The sequence below is a fragment of the Lampetra planeri genome, chromosome 21, assembly GCF_965212315.1.
Source record: "Lampetra planeri chromosome 21, kcLamPlan1.2.h2, whole genome shotgun sequence".
Taxonomy (NCBI): Eukaryota; Metazoa; Chordata; class Hyperoartia; order Petromyzontiformes; family Petromyzontidae; genus Lampetra; species Lampetra planeri.
In genome coordinates, this window is record NC_136127.1 from 1,957,727 (window position 1) to 1,982,135 (window position 24,409).

At 49.4% G+C, this 24,409-nt stretch overlaps 1 protein-coding gene across 6 annotated transcripts in view; it reads left to right on the plus strand.

Moving 5' to 3' along the window:
* The window catches only part of LOC144724512 (tenascin-X-like), a 166,160-nt gene that overhangs the window by 138,243 nt on the left and 3,508 nt on the right, over positions 1-24,409 (plus strand). For all 6 annotated transcript variants that reach the window (XM_078603716.1, XM_078603715.1, XM_078603718.1 and 3 more), the window contains 14 exons: positions 1,156-1,320; positions 2,661-2,816; positions 3,908-4,021; positions 4,520-4,792; positions 6,276-6,463; positions 6,843-6,930; positions 8,801-8,977; positions 10,251-10,340; positions 11,173-11,352; positions 13,051-13,140; positions 14,033-14,742; positions 17,119-17,281; positions 22,444-22,611; positions 23,960-24,085. In XM_078603716.1, coding sequence (XP_078459842.1) covers positions 1,156-1,320; positions 2,661-2,816; positions 3,908-4,021; positions 4,520-4,792; positions 6,276-6,463; positions 6,843-6,930; positions 8,801-8,977; positions 10,251-10,340; positions 11,173-11,352; positions 13,051-13,140; positions 14,033-14,742; positions 17,119-17,281; positions 22,444-22,611; positions 23,960-24,085 — 2,688 coding nt within the window. The remainder of the gene's footprint in view (positions 1-1,155; positions 1,321-2,660; positions 2,817-3,907; positions 4,022-4,519; positions 4,793-6,275; positions 6,464-6,842; positions 6,931-8,800; positions 8,978-10,250; positions 10,341-11,172; positions 11,353-13,050; positions 13,141-14,032; positions 14,743-17,118; positions 17,282-22,443; positions 22,612-23,959; positions 24,086-24,409) is intronic.

Genomic DNA, 24,409 nt, shown 5'->3' on the forward strand with positions numbered 1-24,409 from the left:
ACGAGTGGGTGCCGTGCTAGTGTAGATGCCCCAACAAGCTTATTAATAAAAGGATTCATTAAAACATCCTGTAATAATATTCTTTGGGTCTTTCGGTAAAGCCACGTAGATCGAAAAATTGTAAAAATATCACGACGTTTTGATCGCAACACAAGCAATTCCGTCATCAGGTGAATTTTTTTTTTCACCTGATGACATGTTTTCACCTGATGACGATTGCTTGTGCTGCAATCGAAACCTCGTGATATTTTTATTATTTTTCTATCTACGTGGCTTTACCGAAAGACCCAAAGAATATGAATTCCTGCAGTCACAAAAGCTGGTAAGTCAAGATTTATCCTGTAATAAATAACCAGTTATTGTGAGCTTGAGCTGCGAGTTGGCCAGGAGATGGCGGGTACACCATTCGGTTGTTGAATCTGTCTGTGTGGAATGTGGCGTGGTACCCCCTCATACGAGTTATACGTATTTGATTGCATGCTGTTGGTTATTTGTATAACTCTCAATCGTAATGTTTTGCGTGAGCAATTTTGAGCAGGTAAAGCTGTGATGAACTGAAATAGATTTATTTAATGTCCTTGTGTGATCAATCGCCCACGCTACGTCCGGACTTGGTGTAGCGATGTCCCCGTAGTTGCCGTGGGGGGGAGAGAGGAGTCCTCCCGGTGCTTCCACAGTCGGCTCCTCGGTGACGTCGGTGTTTGTGTTGCCACGTCCGTAGCAGCCCACTAGTCTGTCTTTATGGTCGGCGGTGACTTGTTTGCTGTGGACCCTGCCCGGCTGTGTAATGTAATGGCGCACGGTGGTTGAGGAACGCCCGTGCGTGTGTGCGTGCGTGCGTGGGCTTCAGGCAGCAGTGGGGAACAGCAGTGCAACGGTTAGCACGCTGCGCTACGAACCCGCTGACCCAAGTTTGATTCCTGCTCACGGCCACCAAAACCAGTGACGATTATTCTATACCAATCCTAGGCCCTTCCCTAGGTGGTGCGATGTTTCAATATTGCTACTTATGGAGACAGTCGGCCGGGTGTGATGCTTGGCCTCCTACCCCCTCGTGTGCCGTGCCAGTAGCACCTTCATAGGTGCTACTCGCACTTGCTCCTACAGTCTGTTAAGGCTGTACTGTTGGGGGCGGGATCTTTGTTTATGCTACAGGCAGCAGGCGGCCCCCAGCAGAGCTCACCATCCCGGGCACAAGAAACTCGGCTGTGATCCTGGGCCTACAGCCCGGCACGGAGTACACGGTGTCGCTGTATGCCGTCACGGGCAGAGGAGACAGCCCCGCCACCAGCAAGCCCATCACCAAGACGGAGAGCACTCGTGAGTGGCCTTGCCAGTGGGGGCGGGGGGATGGGTGAGTGGGGGGGGGTGCAAGTGCAACTCCCCCCGCCCCTCCATTAATTTGATAGTTTTTGCCATTGTTGGTAGACGAGCCTCAGCTGCTCTTTTGTGTTTAGTTTGTTGTCCTTCCGCCGCACCTTTGATTTAGCACGGTTGGCTACATACCGTGCAAAAGAAGTTCTACATACATACAATCAGAAAGCCCCCCCTAGAAGGTATGTTGGCCTACTCTTCCTCCAAGCTGGCCCAGGCGGTGGTGATGCATGTCTGTAATCCAGCACGAGGGTTGGTGGATAGGACAATGTTTCCTCCCACACTCACTGTAATCTATACTCACTAATTGGCTGTAAACATCTGATTATATAGAGAACTACAAGCAATTGTTAGCTCTGGCTCGCCGCCTGGCAGTCTTCCAGCTTGTCTGTGGATCCTCGGCGATTATGAGATGCAATTTGCATGACCGATGACGCTATGTGATATTAATTATGAGGGTTTTTTTTTTATGAGAGGTTGGAGCATTCCCACTTTACCGCCCCACCTACCCACCCCCCATGAACCATGAAAAAAAATTTGCAGTCTCCTTAACATTGGACGTCAAAGATCCCGTGACGTCTTTCAAAACAAGGAGGTCATCGTGTGCCGACGTCGTGGCCCAATTTTGCCAAGTGAAAATATAACCCACGTGGTCGCTCACTTGGCATCGTACATGGCCCCACTCATCGCCCCCTTACTGGCAGATTAATGCCCGCTTGCAGAGCAGGTGCTCAATCATTTTGTGCCCACAGATAGCTGCCACTGTGGGTGCCCTTGGAAGCAATATATCCTCAGCAGCTCCCCCGTGCCCTTTGAAATATTTTAAATGCGATGTTGCTTTGAGAAGCCCCAGTGAAAAGGGCTCTCGATCAAAAACGAATCATTGTTAATAAAAGTCTTGTCTTATTAAGAACGATATTTTATCTCACATGGATAAGCTTAACGCTGAAAGTTATTGAAATGCTTGGAGGTATATGACACTTGGTGAATTGTGTGTGTGTTTGTTCGATTCCTGCACACGGCAAACAGGTGACGATTATCTGAACCTGGTCCTGGGCCTCCCCTCGGTCAACTCGGCCTCAATTGAGTACCTGGTGCGGTGTGTAAACATCGCCACTAGGGAGACAAAGGCGGTCGGGTGTGGTGCTGGCCACCCACCCCCTCGTGTGCCATGCCGGCCTTCATAGGTGTTCGTTAACAGCACTTGTCCCAACACTATTAAAGGCTATATGGGGGATATTGTGTGTGTGTGTGTGTGTGTGGTACGGCACCGGCTCATGGCACAGAGGTGGACACTCCAAGTGGCCTGGAGGTCATGGAGGTGACCGATCGCACAATTCGCATTCGCTGGGCGCCTTCGAAAGCCCCCATCAATGGCTATCGTGTGACGTCCATCCCCAAGACAGGCCGCGGCACGCAGGACACACGTGAGCTTCCATCGGGTAAGAGAAATGCAGTCGGACGCTCAAGTTCATTGAACGTGTAACGGATCGCGTATTTATATTGAAAGACATCCTTCCAAGCCAAGTTGGCTCGACTAACTGCCAGGCTCATTTGATATGTGAATGACACAATTTGTTGAAGATACAGTTATGGCGAATACAGTTTTATTGTAATTAAGGCAATTTATGTTGAGGAGCTTGGTTGCAAATGGTGATCCGTCGAAAACGGTTCGGCAACCAAAATAACAAGATCATTTTTTTTCTAATTCGATAAAACACTATTGCAAGAGCCGCAATGCAATGTGAATATGATACGGTGGTGGTCCTTAATAAATAAAAGTCACGAAGCAGCAACAGTCCTTCAAGAGCCACTACACGTGGCTCCGGAAATGCAGGTTGCCGACCCCTGATCTAAAATAATCAGTGTGGGAAAACTCAGTTTTTGCACATGGCCCATCCCTGTCAATCCACTGCTGGATGAGGGCCTCCCCCCATGCCTCGTGTCGGTCTCGCGGGTTACTTCACCAAAAATTCACGCAGTTTGTTGCGAGTTGAAGTTGGCAATTCGTCTATCACCTGGAATATAAATAGCATTTGCAGGGGAATGCTTCTTGCATATGAATAGTAAAGTAGACTATCGATAATGCAGATGTTTAGTTTGTTTAATGCCAGTTTTTAGGAGTCCTTACTTAAAGAGTACATAAAAGATAAATGGAAACGGAAAATATTTTATTGTCAAACTCGTACATTATGTTTACCCGAGGAAGCCTCACCGAGTCTCAAGACTCTTTTCATGAGAATCCTGCCACGTTTTTGCAGTTGCTGCTGCTGCGGCCGTAAGATACCACATGGAGTGAATGTGCGGTGGAACTTCACAGCATTGCCACGTCATTTGGCCAAGAGCAGTTAACCCACAATGCTACTTTAAACAATCGCACAGCACGCCGTTGGTTTGATCTGGTTAACGTGCGCAATGCGAATACATTGCTGTGTCACGAACAGGGCAGCACTGCGAACGCTTGCCGCTCTTGCGCTGCAGTGGAGCGAGCTGTGTGAGCGACGGTGGGCCCATGTCCCCCCCCCCCCCCCAGGCCGTACGGACGTCACCATTGACGGGCTGCTGCCCACCCTGGAGTACGCCGTGAACGTGTACGCCTTGAGCGACCACGGGGAGAGCCTGCCCGCCTCGAAGAACGTGGTGACAGGTGAGTTTTGCCCGGGTTTGGTCGCTGTGAGTTTATCGCTAACAGACTTCTGTCTTTAGCCCGTCGAGTTAGGATTGGATATGTTTGTTGCATTCTGCATCTGCTGATTAATGCCATCTGTGGGACCAGATTCTCATACATTGTAAATTAACAGAGACGACACGCCTCCTTCCCGTGTTTGTTGCACCACAAAAACTTTTTTGTTTTCTACTTTCCATCAGCCCCACGCCCTTTCTGGGAGTGTATTGTACCAGCATAATTATTTGACTACAAGCAAACTCTGTGCCAGTTTTGACATTCGTCGACTCATCGGCAGGATCAGGCTTGCTTAAACCGAATGCTGGTGACCTGACAGTTGTTTATCGGAAAGGACCCCTCTGTTAGATACGGATCCTAAACGATATGACACCGTGGCTCAACGCAATAATTAGCGTTGTTGTGGAAAAACGTGGATAGCAACGATTGTATCCTTTTTCTTCGCTCGTCGATGGTCCCCAGGTATCGATGCCCCCAAGGGCCTGACCTTCACGGACGTGGACGTGGACTCCATGTCCATCTCGTGGGACTCTCCGGAGGGCACGGTGACGGGCTACCGTGTGCTCTACGAGTCCTTGGAGGACAGCGTGCCGCAGACACTGTCGCCGGCGCCGGACGGCGACGCTGACACGGCCGTCATTTCCCAGCTGCAGCCCGGCTCGGACTACAAGGTCAGCGTGACGGCGCTCCACCACGGCACGGAGAGCCTCCCGCTCGTGGGCACGCAGGCCACCGGTGAGGCTTCGCGACCACGACCGTGCGCGCACCACAGACCCACGCGTCGGTACGACTACTGGGGCACGGCGGTTTATACGGACTACAGGGGGCGGCAATTTAGTGGTCCGTTGCAAAAGCTTGAGAGAAAAAATGCTCATTTCACGTGTCCCATCGTGGAAATCCATACTTGGACTCATCCAAAAACATTAAAATAATTCGCGTTTTAACGAACCAAGTGTTTAGTTTTGCCGTTTGGCTTCATGCTGGGAAGCGTGCCAGTCGATGGCTCTCACCTGCTGCATATCGTTGTAGCCCCTGTGTGTGCGTGGTTTCTTTTGTGTTCCTTTTATTCGCCCAAGTGCAGGGTTGAGTGACCATGACCATTAGAGGCGCGCATGTGAAAATATACAGGAGCTGCACTGCAAATCACACGTCTCACGTGCAGTGCATAAGACTTGTCAGTCCCCGAGTGGTTTCATTTGGCACAGATTCTGTTTTATAGCGAAATATAATTTTGTCTCAGCGGGCTCTCTAGCTTTGTTATTAAGTTCACGTATGTTGCGAGGTGATTGGCACGCATCTCCGATTTGCACGGTTGGCTACGGTACGGTGTGAAAGAAGTTTAACATACCGTACATACATTGGTGCCACCAAAGTTGTCACCTCAGTTAGGTCTGTGCCGCTCGTCAAGGACATAATTTCGTTTTGTGCTGACGGCAAACACAAATGGAGCTTTAGTGCAAATGACTGTTAGTGGACAGAGTGCCGAAGCTTCCTGTCTCTGTGATGGAGGAACCCAGTGAGCCATGTCCCCCTCTAGCGGCACAGGTGAATCTAACAGAGTTAAATGACTGGAACCTGGAATCACCTTGGGACCAGCTATTTGGAGAGATTGCCTCGGCAGTGGTGCGCAAGCAACACCCAACAACCAACTCGGCGCATGTGTCAATAACACCGTGGGCCTTAAAAGTAAAATAATATTTATTTAGCAACATTATGGGAAATGGCGAAGCAACATTGATTCTTATCTCGCCTGTTCAGAAGGAGCATTGCATGAAACGTCTGGCATTACCTGTCCAGCATTTTCAAAGCATAGACTATGATAACCAAATTAAATGTGTTCCATATTTATATGTACATTTTTGTAATAGGGTTAATAGTTGATTATTAGGTTTGGCGATATAATGTGGCCAGACCCAAAAAAATCTGTAACAAATTATAATATTGGCTGCAAAAGCCAACTCGTCATCCGTTAAGGTCCATATTTATAGATTTCCCTCAAGACGTTTTTGGATTTGTATGTCTGGCACAATAGGTGGGACGATGAACGTTTGCTTCTAGGTTCATAAAAAGTTCCGATTTTATAAAAAGAATGAGACATTCTACCAAGGCAGAGCGTTCGGTACATCCACGCACCCAACACCGCCTCAAATCTCTCTCCAGAGCTCCCTCCCCACACACTGATCCCAGGCACCGCTGTCCGTGTCTCCCCCCCACACAGCCATCCCTCCACCCACGGCACTGAAGCTTGTGCAGGCCACCTCCACGAGCCTGTCCATCCAGTGGCAGCCGCCCTCGGCCGAAGTGAGCGGCTTCCGCGTGGTGGTGACGCCGCGGGAGAAGAGCGGACCGAGCCGGGACCACATGGTGCCTGCCGATGTCAATTCGTTCACGCTGCCCAGCCTCATGGTGAGCCCCTAGCGTGACGGTTGTGTCGTCGTCGTCTTATTCACACCGTGTTCACGCACGCACACACCGTACTACAGGTCACAGCGCTTATCTTTCTGCTTCTTCCCTCGCACCGCTCCACTTTAGAATTCCCTTCCTCCCATCGTCTCCTTTACTCAAGCTCTCGTAATCTAGCTCCACACGAGAAGCGAGTTAACTCTGATCTATTACAACTTCGAGACTGTTGCTTGTTGCTGGCCGCTTTGGCGTTTTTGGGGCCTTGGGGGCCTGTGCTTGACAACCGTGAAATAAAAAAAATCTGAATGGAGAACCGTGAAATCCTACAATTCCGTTTTGCGCTGGCACTGCGTACAATTAACTATTTGGTGTTTGTTTGCAGGTGGCAACGCAGTACAATGTGTTCGTGTACGCGCTGAAGAACGGTCACACAAGCAAGCCGCTGCAGGATGTCTTCACAACGCTGGAGAGTGAGTTGACAGTTTCCATGCCGATCCCCTCCGTCTTAAACACTTCTACAGGCAGTGCGCATGGATTGTCCTGTCAAGTGATAGTCAACTCTGACATTCTATACAAGCTGCTGTATAGTTGTCAGCAGCTTAGCACGTGTGAGCTCATGCAACACGTTAAAAAAAGACATCCCATGATTCTGTACACATGCATCACCCTCACTGCCTTCCCGGTTACAAGGGACGAATTTCCGGGCAGCAGCCAACAGTTGGGTGGAATAAAACCTTTGTGGCACACTTTAGTTTGTTGGCCTTCCCCCACACCTCCGATTGTCTACCTACGGTGAAAAAGAAGTTCAATGGACATACACCGAGTTGATAGGGAGTAGAGAAATGCACTGTGCAAAGTTTTGGGTGGCTTTTACTTGTTGTTCCTCTAAAGGAAAGTTGTGCAAAAGGAGGCAGCAGTTGGGGGGGGGGGGAGGGGGCAAGATGACCGGGAAAGGGAAGGGGATTCCAGTATCAAAGTCCCCACGGCGGAGGGCACGGCTCTAGCAAGATTATCCGTGGAAGAAGGGAGGAGCTATGAGCAGGAAAGAGAGGAAGGGGAGAAGGAATGACCGGGTCAAGATGTTGGGTATGAGAGGGGATGATGATGATGATGATGAGGGGGGGAGGTAAGAGGTGGGGAGAGAAGGATGGAGTGGGCAGAAGTGAGAGCTGCACCGAGCGCAGCATGTTTTCTCAGAGGGTGGGGAGAGATCGAGTGGGAGTGGCCACACAAGTCACGTGATTCACAGGAGGCTTGAGCTGATGTATAGATGGCAAGGCCTTCATCTGGCAGTGGATAGACAATGGCTGACCGATGTTGAACCTATAATGAGAAACAAATTCCCAAATGCATTCATTCAGTTTACAATATACATGTGTGAATCTTCCCACAGGCGTTCCCAAGCAGATACACCAGTAATCGCACGCCAGTGACTTCCATTCCCTTCAGAGCCATCTCCACACTGACTTTTAATGCCTCATTTGGAGTGCACATCTGTGGTTGGTATCAATTTGAATAATATTTAGGGTATTGGTTGTACATGCTGTTCTGTTGCTTTTAGTTCTAAATGCCTACTTTTTTATTCTCCTACCTGAAAAAAATTTTCAATAAATTATTCCCTCATCTTTTTTTCAATCTCACTACTCTCTCTCTCTCTCTCGAGAGAGAGAGAGAGGTGGAATGCTTTACAATTTAGAAACCTTCCAGACAATTTTATCACTTGTGAACTCGGCGTCATCCTTCCAGCTGCTTCTGGCTCGTGATCGAACAAAGACAGTCACTCTCATTTCTTGAAAACTGCTTTTCGTGTTTAGTTTGTCCTTCCCCCACACCTCTGATTAGCACGGTTAGCTACTTTATGGTTCACCATATATACAATCAATATTGAATATTTATCTGTGAGGTCATGTGGTTACTTGGAGGGTATATGTCTTCTCTCAAGCAGAATCCAAATCAGAATATTTATACTCGAGGAATCTGATGAGCTATAAAGCTCTTTTTTACAGCTGTCCAGTAGGGGCAGGTAAGTGAATTCCTCTGCTGGATTTACCAAGTATCACGATACTTGGCTTTATTTCAGAAATGTATTTGCTTATTAGTTGTAATGTTAATAATTCACATTCCCCAACCCAAGTTAGTCTGGGGTTAGAAGTCCCTAAAGCTCAAACAATATTGAGTCGACTCACTCTTTGGATTATGTAACAGCATGCATTTGAATGTGGAGTTAACATTGGAGGTGAGGTCGCTTGGTTGCGGAGAATGTTTATCCGTTTTGTGTTTATCCGTTCATGTTCAACAATTTGTGTTCATCCGTTTTGTGTTCATCCTCGACCTGAGCAGACATCAGCCCTCCACGCAAGCCGCGCGTGGTGAACGTGACGGAGACTTCCATCACGGTGAACTGGCGGGCCAAGAGCGACACACTGTCTGGGTTTCTCATCTCCGTCGTGCCGTCCTCCACCGCTCCCAGCGTCGAGAAGACCCTCTCACCAGATGCACGCCAGTTCACCATCGCTGGTGGGGCATGCCTTCTGGGTGTCCGTGTGTGTGTCCATGTGTGGGGAAAAAGCTGAGTGGACTTGCCTAAGACTGGTACCAACAGTGTCAAGATCGGCCTCTGTGGGGGAGGCTCGTGAAGGACGCTACTGGGCAGTTGGAGGCAGTCACCCTCTAACAACAACTGAGGGCAGAGGAGCGATGCTCACAACAACGAGTGACGCGCCGGGCAGCTGAAATACAGCAGGTTGGCACAGTAGGGGGTGCATAGGTGGTGCATCTGCCAGTCATCTCAGTCAGCCAACCCATGGCACCTGGGTCTGTCCCCGTGACCTCCTGTTAGCGAGTCTTCGACACTTCATGTGGTCTCATTGCACCTGGCCTGGCACAGGAGCCGTGGTGACTTCAACGTCACTTAGTGGGAAATGGTGTGTATTGGTATTGGGGATTGAGCAGTAGTGTCGCGGTTAGCGTGCCGCACTATGAACCCGGCTATTACCCGAATTTTATTCCCGCTCATGGCCAACACCTGTGACGATTATCTGAACCGCTCCTGGGCCTTTTCTAGGTCGACTCAGCCTTACATGAGTACCTGGTGCGGTGTGTAAACATTGCTCCTGCAATTTGGCTGCTGAAATGAAAAAACTGTTGACATCGAATGTGTGCCATGTGCCATGTGTTATGGTTGAGTGGCAAGGGGTGTGGAGTTTATTTCAAAAGTAGATGTTTGCATAACTAAATTAACATATTGAGGACGTGTGTGTGTGTGTCTATGTATATAATCCGATTCCCGCTCACTGCCAACACTGTTGACGAATATTTGAACTGGTCCTGGTCTTCCCCGAGGTCAGGGGTCGGCAAACTGCAGCTCCGGAGCCGCGTGCGGTGGCTCTTTAAGGAACTTTCTTAATGACGTTATTTATTAAGGACCACCATCTCGTATTCACATTGCATTGCGGCTCTTGAAATATTGAGTTTTTGGTTACCGAATTCGAAATAAAATGGCTCTATTTGGTATTTTGCTTGCCGACCCCCGGCCTAGGTTGACTCGGCCTCAAATGAGTACCTGATGCAGTGTGAACACATCGCCACGAGAGAGACAACGGCAGCCGGGCGTGGTGCCGGTCACCCACCCCCTCGTGTGCTGTGCAGGCCTTCATAGGTGTTCACTAATAGCACTTGCCCCAAAGTCTATAAAGGCTATATGGGAGAAACCTTTGTCTTTGTCTTCTGTTATTGTCTTTTATGATGTGTGACGTGTACATCTAAAGTCCATTTTTTTTTTATATTTTAGATCTGCTGCCAGGCATTCACTACACCATAAGCATCTATGCCGTCAGCGGAAACACAAGAAGTCAGCCTGCTACAGTGACCGCTACCACAGGTAATAATTGCTATGCGGCCTTGCGTGTGTGTATATATAATGATTGAAGAGTGGTAGTGTAGCGGTTAGCTCGCTACGCTACGAACCCGTCGGCCAGAGTTTGATTCCCGCTCACGGCCAACACCAGTGACAATTATCTGAACCGGTCCTGGGCCTCCCCTAGGTCCACTCAGCCTCAAATTAGTACCTGGTGCGGTGTATAAACATCGCCACTGGGGAGACAAAGGTGGCCGGGCGTGGTGCTGGTCAGCCACCCCCTCGTGTGTTGTGCCATCCTTCATAGGTGCTCGCTAACAGCACTTGCCCCAAAAGTCTCTTCAGGCTATGGGGGGGTCTTTGTCTTTGTCTGTTCTCCTATAACGCTGCGTGTTTTCATGAGGCAAATTGGATATAATGCTATGAATGTATAATGGAACACATTTTTTATAACGCGGATGTGAATTGTATACAACGCGATTGAGTGAACGGAACTGCATCGCACGAGTAGGAATAAGCGCGCCTCAGTCTGTTCACCCTGCGTACGCATCTCATGTGTTTGTCGCGGACTGTGCACTACCCTATATTATATATTATTTATTATAATGCTATTTTTCCATAGCGCGGTGTTCTGCAGGAACGCAACCACCTCGTTGGCTGCTATAAATTTCCGCATGATGATGAGCCACTTCGCTGAGATAATTATTTACGATAGGCAGGTCGCTTCTGAAAAAAAGAAAGCTTCTACATCTCAGTGAGCTTCACCTGGTAAAATAAAAACAGTTTCGTAGCTTTAGTGATGCAACGGAGTCGTTTCACGTACGAGTACCTTCCTGCCCCCCCCCCCCCCCCCCAGCCTTGGATGCACCGAAGGACCTCCGCTTCGACTCGGCCAGCCAGGACAGCATCACGTTCAGCTGGCAGCCGCCGCGTGCGCCCATCATGAGCTACGTCGTCACCTACTCGTCCGAAGTCGGCTCGCTCAACCGGCTCACGCCAGCTCCCGGGCCCAGGGACACCTCGGCCACCATTACAAGTAGAGTGAACAAAACGCTCGACACGTTCTATGATAACAACAACAGCAACACTGTGTGGCCATGAAAGGAATAATATATACAGTCTGTAACGCTGCGTCTTATCATAATGCAAGTTGGTTATAACGCCCATAATAGAGGTTTTTAGGGTTGATCGCGTAAATATAAATGTGTCATTAAACCCGCCACCACCCGACACAGCCAATTAGTCAGGTTTGTCACATAAACAGAACGTGGCCAATTCGTTACTAGTGTTGTGTGGTAGAAAAGGACGCTGAAGCCGGTCGTGTAGGGGCTGACGCCAAACTGTTTATTTAGGGCTTACGCCTAACTCGGGGGAAGGGGTTAACACGAGGGTTATTAACTAATCTCCCCAGGGGAAGGGGTTAACACAACGGTTATAAACTAAGCTCCCCAGGGGAAGGGTACTGGGAGTTCCCTACACCCCACCAGGCTATCGGGCTCTTCCCACAGCGCTGACCGAGGGTTCATCCAACTCGGCCAGCCCGGTAAAGTAGCCCTTTAGCCTGGCTCTCTACCCTCTATCCCGGAGCCCCCTACTCCCCTAGCACTCGCTCTCTCGATTCCCGGCGAAGACCCCGTCCACGTCACGGGTCTCCCCTCAAATACCCCGGGGGGCATGATGTCACTTTACCCTGACGGCATTCCCCCGAGGCGAGTGTGACCTGACGTCAGCACTCCACTCCTCAACACTAGTACAGCACACCGGTGTTTTGGAGAGCAAATCCACAACATTTACAATCTGAGTACTGGATTTTCTTCCCGCGCCTCAGTCTTTGTTCAGCCTGCAGTCGTATCTCATATTTTATAACGCGATTTGTCCACAACGCGCCGTTCTTCAGGAATGCAACTCTTCTACTGCGTTATAGGAGAACAGACTGCAATAGGGGATGTTTCTGGTCATGGTCATACTTCATGGCACATAAATACCGAGGCCAGAGATGTTGTCAATGAGCATTGGAGACTCCACTGCACGCCATTGTGCCCGATGAGAGTTAAAGTTCATAAAAAACTATTCTGACAACAAGTTTTTGAATTGGCATATAAATAGTTACCTTAGGTAGATGTTTGGCAAGAGACAAGATCCACCTTGTCCGTCCAGTGCTCGCTAAGCTGCATTGGCTTCCGGTTGCCGAACGAATACGTTATCAGGTCGCGCTCATTATACACAAAGCGTATGCTACAAATGAACCACAATACCTCGCTAATCTTGTCAAGGAGCATAAACCATCACGCGAACTCTGGTCATCCTCGCAGTGACTGCCATACTATATTCAGGTGGATATGTAATGAAGTACTGTACGATATATTGGGCCAAAGCACAAAGCCAAATTAATTGTGATGAGGTAAAGTGCGGGTACTACCTCTTCCAAAACATCTACCCAGTGTGGAAGAAGAGGCCAAATTAACCCTTTGAGGGGTTCTAGAACACTCTCTGACAGCAGTGACTTTCACAAGCAATTGCGGGGGCTGCTACGCCTTTACCTGTTTTTGCACCACAAGAGAATTCAAATGCCAATTGCTTTTGGCATCTATCTGCGTTACTCGTACCTCCCCCCCCCCTTTTTTGTCGTTGGGCGAGAGGAAATGTTATAACGTAGGTTTAACTTTGGCTTTGGTAGACAAGAGAGAATGCTCGCCCACACACGGCCGATGTCGGCACCCCTCCCATTTCACAGATCTCCTGCCCAGCACGCGCTACACCATCGGCATCTACGCCGTGCAGAACAGCATGCGCAGCGCTCAGCTCACCGGAAAGCACCGCACAGGTACCGACAGCGAGTGGCCGGCGCCGCGACGCCACCGGCTGGCTCCTTGCCGTGTAACGGCGGCGTTTTGAGCCCGCCGGGGGCGAGGTGAAGTAGTGGCGGTGCATTGTGTCTCTGTGCGTATTAACCCGCTCGGTAAACCTTTTATGAACACTGGTAAAAGAAGGGCATAGCTCATGGTAGGCCATGTACTGCACCTTTCTCGGTACATTGCCTACCCGAGCAGAGTCCTTGAGACCTTTTTCCACCCTCCCACATCCCCGTTGAACATGTTTTAATATATTGAAATAGTTTGTTTTTTTATGGTTAAATGTCTCCCACTGCCAGTGTTTGTATGTTTATCTGTGGCGTTTTACTTTATCAGCTGGTACAACATCTATATATTAAAGCCCTAGTTTGTAATGTCTATTATCTTCAATTCATTGATGACCACAGGATGCAGGCCTACACATATGCTGTATATTAAGGCCTGAAAAATACGTACCAGCCTTTTATTACCAGATCTGCTGTGGTCAGATCTATGTGAACTATATTTAACTTTGTAATTCTTGTCATCAATGGACAGTGCATATGGACATCGATGCAATTCATATTTCATGTGGAGATGTGTTGAATGAACTCAACATTTCTATATGTTTTCTGTTGCGATACAGCAACTACCTTATTGAAATGATGCCATGTAAATTAACATGGTTAAAACTATATCATGAATATATACACAAACTTGGGCTTTAATAAAAGCTTAATGGTGCTTTATTAACGCGATCCTGTAATCATTGATCGCATGGTTATGCGTACACATGTGATCTGCTTGCTTTTTTGTTAACCCTCAAACCACATTCGCCCCTCTTCCCCATTCCCTTCTCCAATCCACATTGGGTTTTTTGTGCAGAACAAGAGCTGCAGCTTCCGCAGTTGGCTACTAGACCGCCAAACTTTCCCGCCCGATACATTCCCCCATTTTTAGACATCCCTACGTCCTCCCAGCATTCGTCCACTGTCCTGGAGAGAGACCCGAGCAGCGAATCGCGTAACCCGACATATCACACGCGACAAAGGCCTCTGAACAACAGGCAGAGTGGCAGACCTCTGTCTGGGCAGAGAACTGTCGGCGATTTCCTCGCCGCGCTGACACCGAGGTTCGTAGACACGACGGACGAGCACAAGCCTGCGAATGCGCAGTACAAGCCAGCAAACTCGCAGACGACCAGGCGTATCATTCCCGGGAGGTTCGTGAGACCCGACGAGTTGGCGGAGAGCGCAGTCACTCCGTCGTACGAACCGCAGGCACACCAACGGGGTCGGCCGCAGTTGGGGTCGCATCCAGAAGGACAGCAGCCAGTGTTCGGTAACTTCCGTCCTTTCAAAGCCAGAATCGCTGCGATTGATAGCCACTCGCCAGACCGAAGTGCGGCTGGCTTTACGCCATCTGAGGTGGTGTTCATGGACCGTGGCCTGGTACCAATCAAGACTGAGGACAGAATTCTGGGCCCCCAAGAAGCTGCAAAGACTCTGACCACTATCAGCTGGTCTCCGCAGCCACAGGCGTCCGAGTACCTATTGTCCTGCTACCCACTCAGCGGAGAGGGAGAAACAACACAGGTAATGTGTTTGCTCTTTTGTGGTTTATATCAAACATAGCACACTCTGCAAAAAAACTGCATTATCCTGCACTTAAATACACATTACGGCATTTTCAAATGTCGTGTTGTATTCACATATTTTACACAAGCATAGCGTTGATACAAATGTATTGTGCTTGTATTTTTTTAATTGGTGTTTTTTTTATTATATCTGGCTTGACATGGTCATTGTAAGATTGTTCCTGTTCAACCTGGCCTCTGACGTCTAGTCAAGCAAATTTATTTACAAAAATGTTCTTGGAAACGTGTGATAGTCTTTTTTCACATCTTATAGCATCGTTTTTTTACTACAGAGCGCGCAGTTCTATTCATTGAGTCATAAACTAGCTTGCGAGGAATCTCTTAAATATCAGCCACATTAGTGCATGTATCTCATGATAACATTCGGCTCTGGGAATCTATGCAATTAATGCACTAGCTTAAGTATCAATATTATTCAATCAATGCATTGTTCCTACCCTGGTATCCTGTATATTAGTTTCCTTCTTGAGATTATTCATCTCCTCGGTCTACTTCGGCCAACAATGAATCAACTATTCATGCTTTAAACCAGTTGCATGTTATCTCTTTCAACATTTCCCCTTCTCCAATCTCCCCCTTGGTAACCATGCCAAGCATCTTCAACTTCCTTGAGTTTTGAATCTTCGTTTGTGCCTTTGGGGGAGCTTTTAAAATGTCCCTCTCTGTTTTATGATTTCAAATTTGCTACCTCCTGCAAAGGGCTTGCAATGCTTCTCTGAAACTTCAGTTATACTTTTTTGAGTTTTACCATTTGTCAAAGTGTCGGCATCGGCAAGTTATTGCTAACATTGCTCCTATCTCGACTTGTCTAAAATACGACATCGCCTCTGACAGCGTTGCTATTCTTAATTGTGATTCTGAGGTAATGAGGTTGTGATCTATATCTGCAGCTCTCTTGAATTCTACTCTTGAAAGCAGGGGACACCCTTGCACTCACCCTTTGTAATCGGTGCTGGTGATGACCACGTCATGTTGTCACCATTCTTTTGGAACTGGTTACGACATAATTGCTGCCGGAAAAAAACTTTAGGCAGTCTATTTCCATAACGTTACTCTTCCTATTTCCTGCTGCCCTCATGTGTCCCCATTATATATATTGCAGCTGCTCAAAAGAAGGCCAGCAAAATTTTCTTGGCAGCAAATAGACGTAGTGGTGAGAGGCATTCAGAGAATATGGCATTGGAACCAATTTATGGATAGAGGCGCCGTAGAACAGTTAGCTGAAGTAGGATGTTTAGCACAAAATAAATTAATTACTGCATAAAATTTCGTCTTCCCTATATTTTTGGTAATTTTTTGGGCAAAAAAAGGTTTTAAAAGTTACCAATACTGTGAAATATGGGTACCACAGTGTCGAGATGTTAACTACCTCCCGCCTGGTATACAGGAGCGCGTGGGTTCGATCCCGAAGCTGACGCCTGTTGTATATTTTAGTTTACGTGTCTCTCTCTCCCCATGGTTGCGTAGATATTTCTCCAGGTCCTCCAGTTTTTCCCTACACATTTAGAATCGACATGCATTTCGAGTATTTGGCTGCTATAAATTTCCACGTGATAAGCCACTTCATTGGACTATCATGTGTGGCCAGGTCGCTTCTGGGAAATAGCTATACAACTCTGTGGCCCTTACCTGGTAAAATTTAAATAGTTTAAATATAATATTTTTATTCATTCAAATATTTCGTTTGGAGCATCTATTGTTCAGGGCATCAACTGACACAAATAGCCAATGTGATGACACCTCTACAAACATATTTAACTTATAACTTATAAAGTGTGAATTTATTCAACGAATATCACAGCCAGGCAAAACTTCAACCAATTCATACATAACACTGAACTAATGTTCTGCGTGTGAAGGGTTGACAATGCATGAAAGTTGCATTCGATGGGAGTGGACAATTTGGAATTATCCATTAAAGAGGTTTTGTTTTTGGGTTAGATCGTGTAAATATAAATGTGTCGTTAAACCCGCAGGCACCCTTGACGGCCAATAGTAAGGTTTGTAACTTAAACAAAACATGCCGATTTGTTATTACTTCAGCACACCGGTGTGTTGGAGTGTAAACCCACAACCTTGACCAATTTGAGTAGCGTGAATTTCGCCGGTAATTACAACAACCAGCTTCAGCGAAATGTCGTTTTCAAATTGTAAATGGGGGTTTACTCTCCAACACCGGTGTGGTGTGACGTAGTAATGGTAACTACAAGCGGTCTCATCAGGCGACAGCCAGAATTGTGGAGAAGCCCTCCTTTTGTTTCGGTCTTAAATAGATGGGCGGGTGGTAAATGTGGTGTCGTCACTTGTGAGCCAGATCCGCGTGCCGGCTGGCACGTCGAGCGCCACGCTGGCGGGGCTGGCTGACGGCACGCAGTACAGCATCGTGGTGGAGGCCCTGCAGGGCACGCAGCGCTACCGCGTGCACGAGGAGGTGGTGACGGCGCGCGCCGTCAGCAGCACCCCTCACGACGGCGTAGGTACGGTACCGCAGCCAGGGACGCCTGTCTGTACGTATGTGTAATGCGGGCGTAAGCGACCTTCCGGAGGTGACGTCACGGGGGGTGGAGTCATGTGACGTGGGGGGAAGGTTCGGGGCTTTAAGCGGGTAAACCGGAAGGGGAAGGCAGTCGGGGTGTGAGCGGAAAAGAGTGAGGCCACGCGGGCAAGTGTGGAGAGGGGGGGCGCCGACGGCCATCGGGAGCCAACCCCGAAGATAAGAGGAAGCTGCGGAGTGGTGTGCAGCTGGGGAGGAGACAGCCAGGAGGGCTGCGTGTTAGAGGCAGCGGTGTGGCTGCCAGGAGGAGCTGCGGAGAGAGAGAGAGAGAGGGGCTGCTTGTTAGAGGCAGCGGTGTGGCTGCCAGGAGGAGCTGCGGAGAGAGAGAGAGAGAGCAAGAAGCTGTGAGAGCTGCGGAGGGAGAAGAGCAGCAGAGAGTACAGCCAAGGGGGGCTGTGTGAGAGAAACAGCAGCGGAGCTGCTGTTGTGGATCGGGCCGACATTGGAGTCAGCACCGTGGAGAAGCTACAGAGTAAAGACAGCCGTGTGGGTGTACAGCACGAACCGAATAATAAAGGACACTGAGCCAGACATCGTGGTCCAGAGTCGTTTATTACACTGGTGTCAGAAGTGAAACGGCTTGTCAAGACGGCTCGGAAGAAAGAATATTCCTGTGCCATCATCTGCTACATCATCCGACTTACGATTGAGACAGATGGCGCAGCTGGAGACCTGGAAAATCGTGCTGGCGAAACCGTGTGAGCTCACCACGCCGACGACGGCAGTGGGGAGAGCCGATGGTGGTCTGCAGGCCGACGCCTTGGCTGCGCTGCCAGCGCCATCTGCCACGCGGCACGAAGACGCCATCTTGGGCGTGGCAGGGGAGAAACGGCGGGAAGCCGCCATCTTGTCTTCACCGCGGCGGGGAGACGCCGCCATCTTCAACATCGCGGCGGAGAGGCAGCCTTGCGCTGCCATCTGGAGGTGCCGCGGGGAGAGCAGCCTGCTGTGAGCTGCTGTTTTGCGAGGGGGAGCTGCGAGGAGAGGACGACGACGCTACAGCTGCTGGGGCGGGAGCTCTCCCGTCCTGGCTCGGGTGCGTGACAACGGAGCAGTCAAGTCGCCGAACGAGTTCTGCGAGACAACTCAAGTTGCCGCCCTGCCATCCTCTTCTTGCTGCAGCCCCGGGCGGGTCGTAACGATACGCAACCGGCCTTTACACACACCTCACCCATCTTTCGAGGGCCGGGTGGGGGCGATTTTGTTCTCTCATGACTCGATTGTGCGGAGCGCGGTTCGGAAAGTGTGTATGTGTGTGTAATAACGATGAACGCGCTATCTGCTTGTTGCTCGGTGTCAATTAAAGTGTGTACGTGTGTTGAGAATGGACGGAGAGTATGCTGTGCTTGCTGAGTGTTAAATTGTCTGTGTGCGCTGCGGTGTGGAGTTGTTATATTCATGTCGAAGTTAATTATTAACTCGGGAGCGTCGGGTATCTTGCGCTGTATCATCTCGTGGGTTACCTTGTGCGATGGGCTTAATTGGAAAATATATATATTTTTTTTGGTGTATTGTGCTGCGAGGTGCTAGGTGCGATGTGGTTGTTGCAAGAGAGTGAATATTTGTGTTGTTGCTGCAATGTTACGACTGGATTAATGGTGTGTTGGTTACCTGCAGATCGGTTTGCTATTGTGCTTAAATGTGCGCGTGTGATCGCGATATGCTGACTGTATGTTCTGTTACACCGTTCTGTACGGTTATGGGGTGCGATGCATTGATTGACTATTGGGATTGGGATGTTATTAATTGTGCGTACCTGTTTGGAAATTGGTAACAAATTCGAGGGGGACCCTATTATTTGGTCGTATGGATGTTATGTACACGCGATTTTGTGTATATTATGGGTAACGGCGCTTTGTGAGAGAGAGAGCGCGCTTTGAGGGTGCGTGATGACGCCGTTGTGGGTGTCTCAAAGGTTAATGCTAATGGGACCGTAAATTGGCGCCAAGTTGCGTCGCGTATTCGGTTGATCGCATGCAGCCACGAGTTGCTTTGCGAGTTGGGTTGTGTAACCAATGTGGTTGGTAAAATATTGGTTAAAAATTCCCCGATATGACTGCTGCGCGCAGCAAGCTGGGGCTGTGCGTCTATCGTTGTTGGGATTGTTACAATAAGACGGGGGATGCAATTTGTGACCCCCAGCAAAGGGAAGCTGGGGTGCACGAATGGAGAAAACTGGCCACGTGTTCGCACGTTGGGCCGCCATTTTGCGCACACGCGGGGTATGGCGTCGATGCGCTTTGCGGAAAGGGCCGCCATTTTGAGTGCGCGCGAGATATTGCGCGAACGCGCTGGGCGAAGGGGGCCGCCATTTTGAGCGCGCGGGAAAAACCTCGGTGGGGCAAATATTACATCTGTTATGCCTGCCATTGTTGATTGGGTGATGCACGAGTGGTGGTCACGTCGGCCTATGGCTGATGGCTGACCTGACAGCCCGGAGGCGAGACCTCCGTGGTATGTCTTAAACTAATGGGCCGTGTGCTCATATGGCTCGGGGAGTCATGGTTCAGTTGTGCGGAGGCAGACTGAACCTGGTGTGCCGGGGGCTCACGGGATTTGGGTTAGGGCGTTATTGTCTCTATAAGAGAACATTACCCCATGGGGGGGGTCGTTGATATCTGGCCTTGCCGAGGGATTGATCTTCCCTTGGCTATAAAGCGTCAGACTATAAGAGGCTGGTGTGTGTCCATCGCTGATGGGATAGTAAGGGAGGAGCATGGCCGAGTGCTGCTCATCCCCGAAATGGCACTAGCCGAGAGTATGGTAAATGGATGTTGCCGTGGGTTGACGACCACGGTGAGGGTTACGGCGAGTTAAACGTTACCGCTGGGGAGCGTGGCTCTCCACGCGAGGGTGTGCGATTAGGGGTTTTGTTGGTTTGTTGAGAGTGACTGTGGGTACATGCTGTGTACGTCTGAGGTCTGTGCTGGTCCTCAAGGGAGGACTGCTGGTGGGTAAGAGCAGAAATTTTTTTGTTCTTGTTGTTTTCACGTGTAAATAATATTGCTGTTCAAATGTAAATACTGGGGCGTCCATCGCGGTTATTTGGGTAATTATTGGGGTTTCTTAAGCGGCCCGGAATTACATCATCTCTATCCTGGGGCCGGGGGGCTGTCGTGTACGACATGCGGATGTGCGTTGTTGTGCTTTGTGCTGTTGTTGTTCTTGTTGTTATATTATATGCTTAGTGTCCTTTAGGGGGGGAAGCTCGGTTCGCCGCATTACGATTTGCTATTGGTCAGCCGAGGTCGGCTGGGATTTTTCTACGGGGGAGGGTGGTGTAATGCGGGCGTAAGCGACCTTCCGGAGGTGACGTCACGGGGGGTGGAGTCATGTGACGTGGGGGGAAGGTTCGGGGCTTTAAGCGGGTAAACCGGAAGGGGAAGGCAGTCGGGGTGTGAGCGGAAAAGAGTGAGGCCACGCGGGCAAGTGTGGAGAGGGGGGGCGCCGACGGCCATCGGGAGCCAACCCCGAAGATAAGAGGAAGCTGCGGAGTGGTGTGCAGCTGGGGAGGAGACAGCCAGGAGGGCTGCGTGTTAGAGGCAGCGGTGTGGCTGCCAGGAGGAGCTGCGGAGAGAGAGAGAGAGAGGGGCTGCTTGTTAGAGGCAGCGGTGTGGCTGCCAGGAGGAGCTGCGGAGAGAGAGAGAGAGAGCAAGAAGCTGTGAGAGCTGCGGAGGGAGAAGAGCAGCAGAGAGTACAGCCAAGGGGGGCTGTGTGAGAGAAACAGCAGCGGAGCTGCTGTTGTGGATCGGGCCGACATTGGAGTCAGCACCGTGGAGAAGCTACAGAGTAAAGACAGCCGTGTGGGTGTACAGCACGAACCGAATAATAAAGGACACTGAGCCAGACATCGTGGTCCAGAGTCGTTTATTACATATGTACAGAGTCTGTTGTGGGGAGCGGTGGTGTAGTGGTTAGCACGCTGCGCTACAAACCCGGCGACTCGAGTTCGATTGCCGCTCACGGCCAAGACCGATGACGATTATCTGAGCTCTTCCTGGGCCTCCTCTAGGTCGACTCGGCCTCAAATGAGTACCTGGTGTGGTGTATAAGCATCGCCACTGGGGAGACAAAGGCGACTGGGCATGGTGTTGGCCGCCCACCCCCTTGCTGTGGCAGCCTTCATAGGTGCTCACTATAACAACACTTTCCCCAACAGTCTCTTCAGGCTATAGGGGAGTCTTTGTCCGTTTTCCTATAACGCTGCATTTTTTCATGAAGTGAATTGGATATAACGCGATGAATTTATAAGGGAACACATTTTTTATAACGCCGATGCAAAATTGGATATAACGCGATTGAGTGAACGGAACTACGTCGCGCGAGTAGGAATAAGCGGTCGTGCGGCTGCCTCGGCGAAGCATCGCACGAGGCATTGTGGGATGCTGCTGGATGCTTCTAGATGCTACCCACGTGCCTCAGTCTTTGTTCAGCCTGCGTACGCATCTCACGTGTTATCGTGGACTGTGCCAGTTAGGAGAAGAGGTGTGAGTGGTTATGGAGGGGTTTGGGTAGGAATAGTGATGGGGTTTGGGGTAGTGATGGGGGTTGGGGTAGTGATGGGGGGTAGGCCTGGTTGTAGCTGTGGGGCGGGTTTAGGGAGTAGCAGTAGGATGGGCTCGGGAGAAGAGATGAGTTTTAAGGGGGCAACGGAAGCAGGTTTTACAGTTGTCTATTTTTTTCTACTGCTGCTTAAAATTACGTGGCTACAATTTTGAGCAGTGTTCTAAAGCAAGCCTGTGTGCACATTACTTGTGCAGCATGGGCATGTCATGTTACACACATGGCTTGCTGGGAGGATTGAACTTAAGGTCGCAATGTCACCTTTTGTTGTCTACAAAATAACCATCTGTGTGTACAATTACCGACGTTTGTTTCCCGCCTGCACTAATTTTTTCTGTCTGACACATTTCTAATGGTTTACAGGAAGAGAGAGCGTCGAGTCGGTTTAATGCAAGCACCGCTTAGGCGTGGAGCCGATCCCCAAATTCCCCCTCTTGCACGCTCTTCTGACCGTAGAAAAAAAATCGTCTAACAGTATTTAAAGGACTCCTATTGCCTTTCTGAATTTGACGTGTGGTGCAGGGGGCCAGGGTTCTATGACGGAGAGCGATGAAGACCTGTGCTTGGACACAGCCACAAGTATCTACTACTCGGTGGGCCAAGAGTGGGAGCGTCTCTCCGAGAACGGCTTCATGCTCTACTGCCGCTGCTTGGGCTTCGGCAATGGCCATTACCGCTGTGATTCGTCGCGTGAGTGAGCCCTCCCGCGCGGTGGTTCCCAAATGTGAACGCAGGGTCTGCCAGAACCGCACTGAACCTAATTGGTCAGCGTGTTCAGCTGAAGGTTTAACAAAGTTCTCGGTTATTCGACGTAGAGCCACGGAGGAAACTGGGGGGTACAGCGTGCCGAGTGTGTAGCTATTGTAGGGGCCCATTACTGAGCATGACGATCGAGCAATACAAAGTTTAAATGACGTATTAGTTTACGACCAGGCCCTGTGGCAGGAAATATTCACGGGTAAAGATTCGGTTGCAATTGGCTCTTCAGTAATCAAGGCCCTCACCGCCTGTCAGCCTCCAGTCAGCCTCTAACAATGGATGCACTAAACCTATAAACATTGAGTGAACTCTTTCAGCAAGTACCAACATTTGTAGAAATGAGTAACCGTTGCAAGATCAATATTTTACAGTAGCATTCGGCAGGTTGTAATTATTGTCGAGGCTAAACAGTAAGGGAACTATTTTGAGTACATGTTTTCCATTTGGCACCCATCCTAGCAGATGTCTTCAGGTCGGGAACGGTGACTGTAGACTCGGTCACGGGCAGACACAATAACAATTGAGTAGACCAATGGGGAACCGTGTTTGATGTTATATTTAGAGATTACGCTGCAACAGAATTTGGGAACCACTAACCTCTAACGGTGCTTGTCTAATGGGAGTCCGATCCCAGCTTGCCTGTCCTCACAGTGAACACAATGAGTCACATTGCGGTTCTGCAAAGCTTTGTTGGAGTCATTGCTCGCCCCAATGAGCCCATGTGTATACTTCCATGACCATATGCCTCCTTGAGATTCTTAGAGAGCCATATGGTTATCGCAGATATACATAATGCTCATTACTGATTTATGGAGTGGAATTGTGGTTACCGGGAACGTATCAAGTTTATGAGCACACTTATTTCTCGTTTTACTCATGATAGATTTTTTGTTATGTATTTTACGTGACTTGTTTTATTGTAGTTTTATTTAGGTAAAAGTGTTTGCATTGCTTGACTGTCAGACATTTTCAGAAATCACATTACGTAAAAATGTAACAATGTTTGCAATGGTATCCATATATATATAGACACGGATACCACTTTGTGGGGAAGTCAACAGTGGTTTTCCTACGCACAGACTTAGCCCCCACCATAGGAATGTGGAATTTCCACCACTGTCCCGGGGGGTTGTACACAAGAGATGAGCATGTACGCCTCAACTCGTTCCAGCAGGAACTCTCTTCGACATGTACGTACTCTGTAGCCAATAACCTCTGCCGTGTAAACAAGCGGCTCCCTTTGCTGGGCAAATGTGTGCCCCCCCCCGTACGTTTGCAGGTTGGTGCCACGACAGTGGTAAGAACTACAGGGAGGGCGAGACCTGGGACCGCCCGGCCGACAACGGGCAGATGCTGACGTGCACGTGTCTGGGCCGCGGCAAGGGGGAGTACAAGTGCGAGCCGCGTAAGTGCCGTGCCCGCTTCCTGTTTGCGAGCAGCATTTTAAACCCCCTGTCCCCGTTCAGGGTGGTGGGTGTCCCGTTCCACCGCAGAATCTCGGAACACACAAGCGGCTCTGCGTTCATTTTGTTTAGAGAGGCGTAGTGGTAGCGCCGTTATTTTTAAAAACGTCCTCACCGCAGAGAACTATTGCGACAAGATCGCACTCTGTGATTAGCTGGTGCCAAACTGTTTAAATAATGTACACATACGGCATCGTAACGGGAAAGGGTTAATTCAACTCCAGCCTTACGGCTGCATAGGTGTTGCTCGATGCATTGTATAGTTC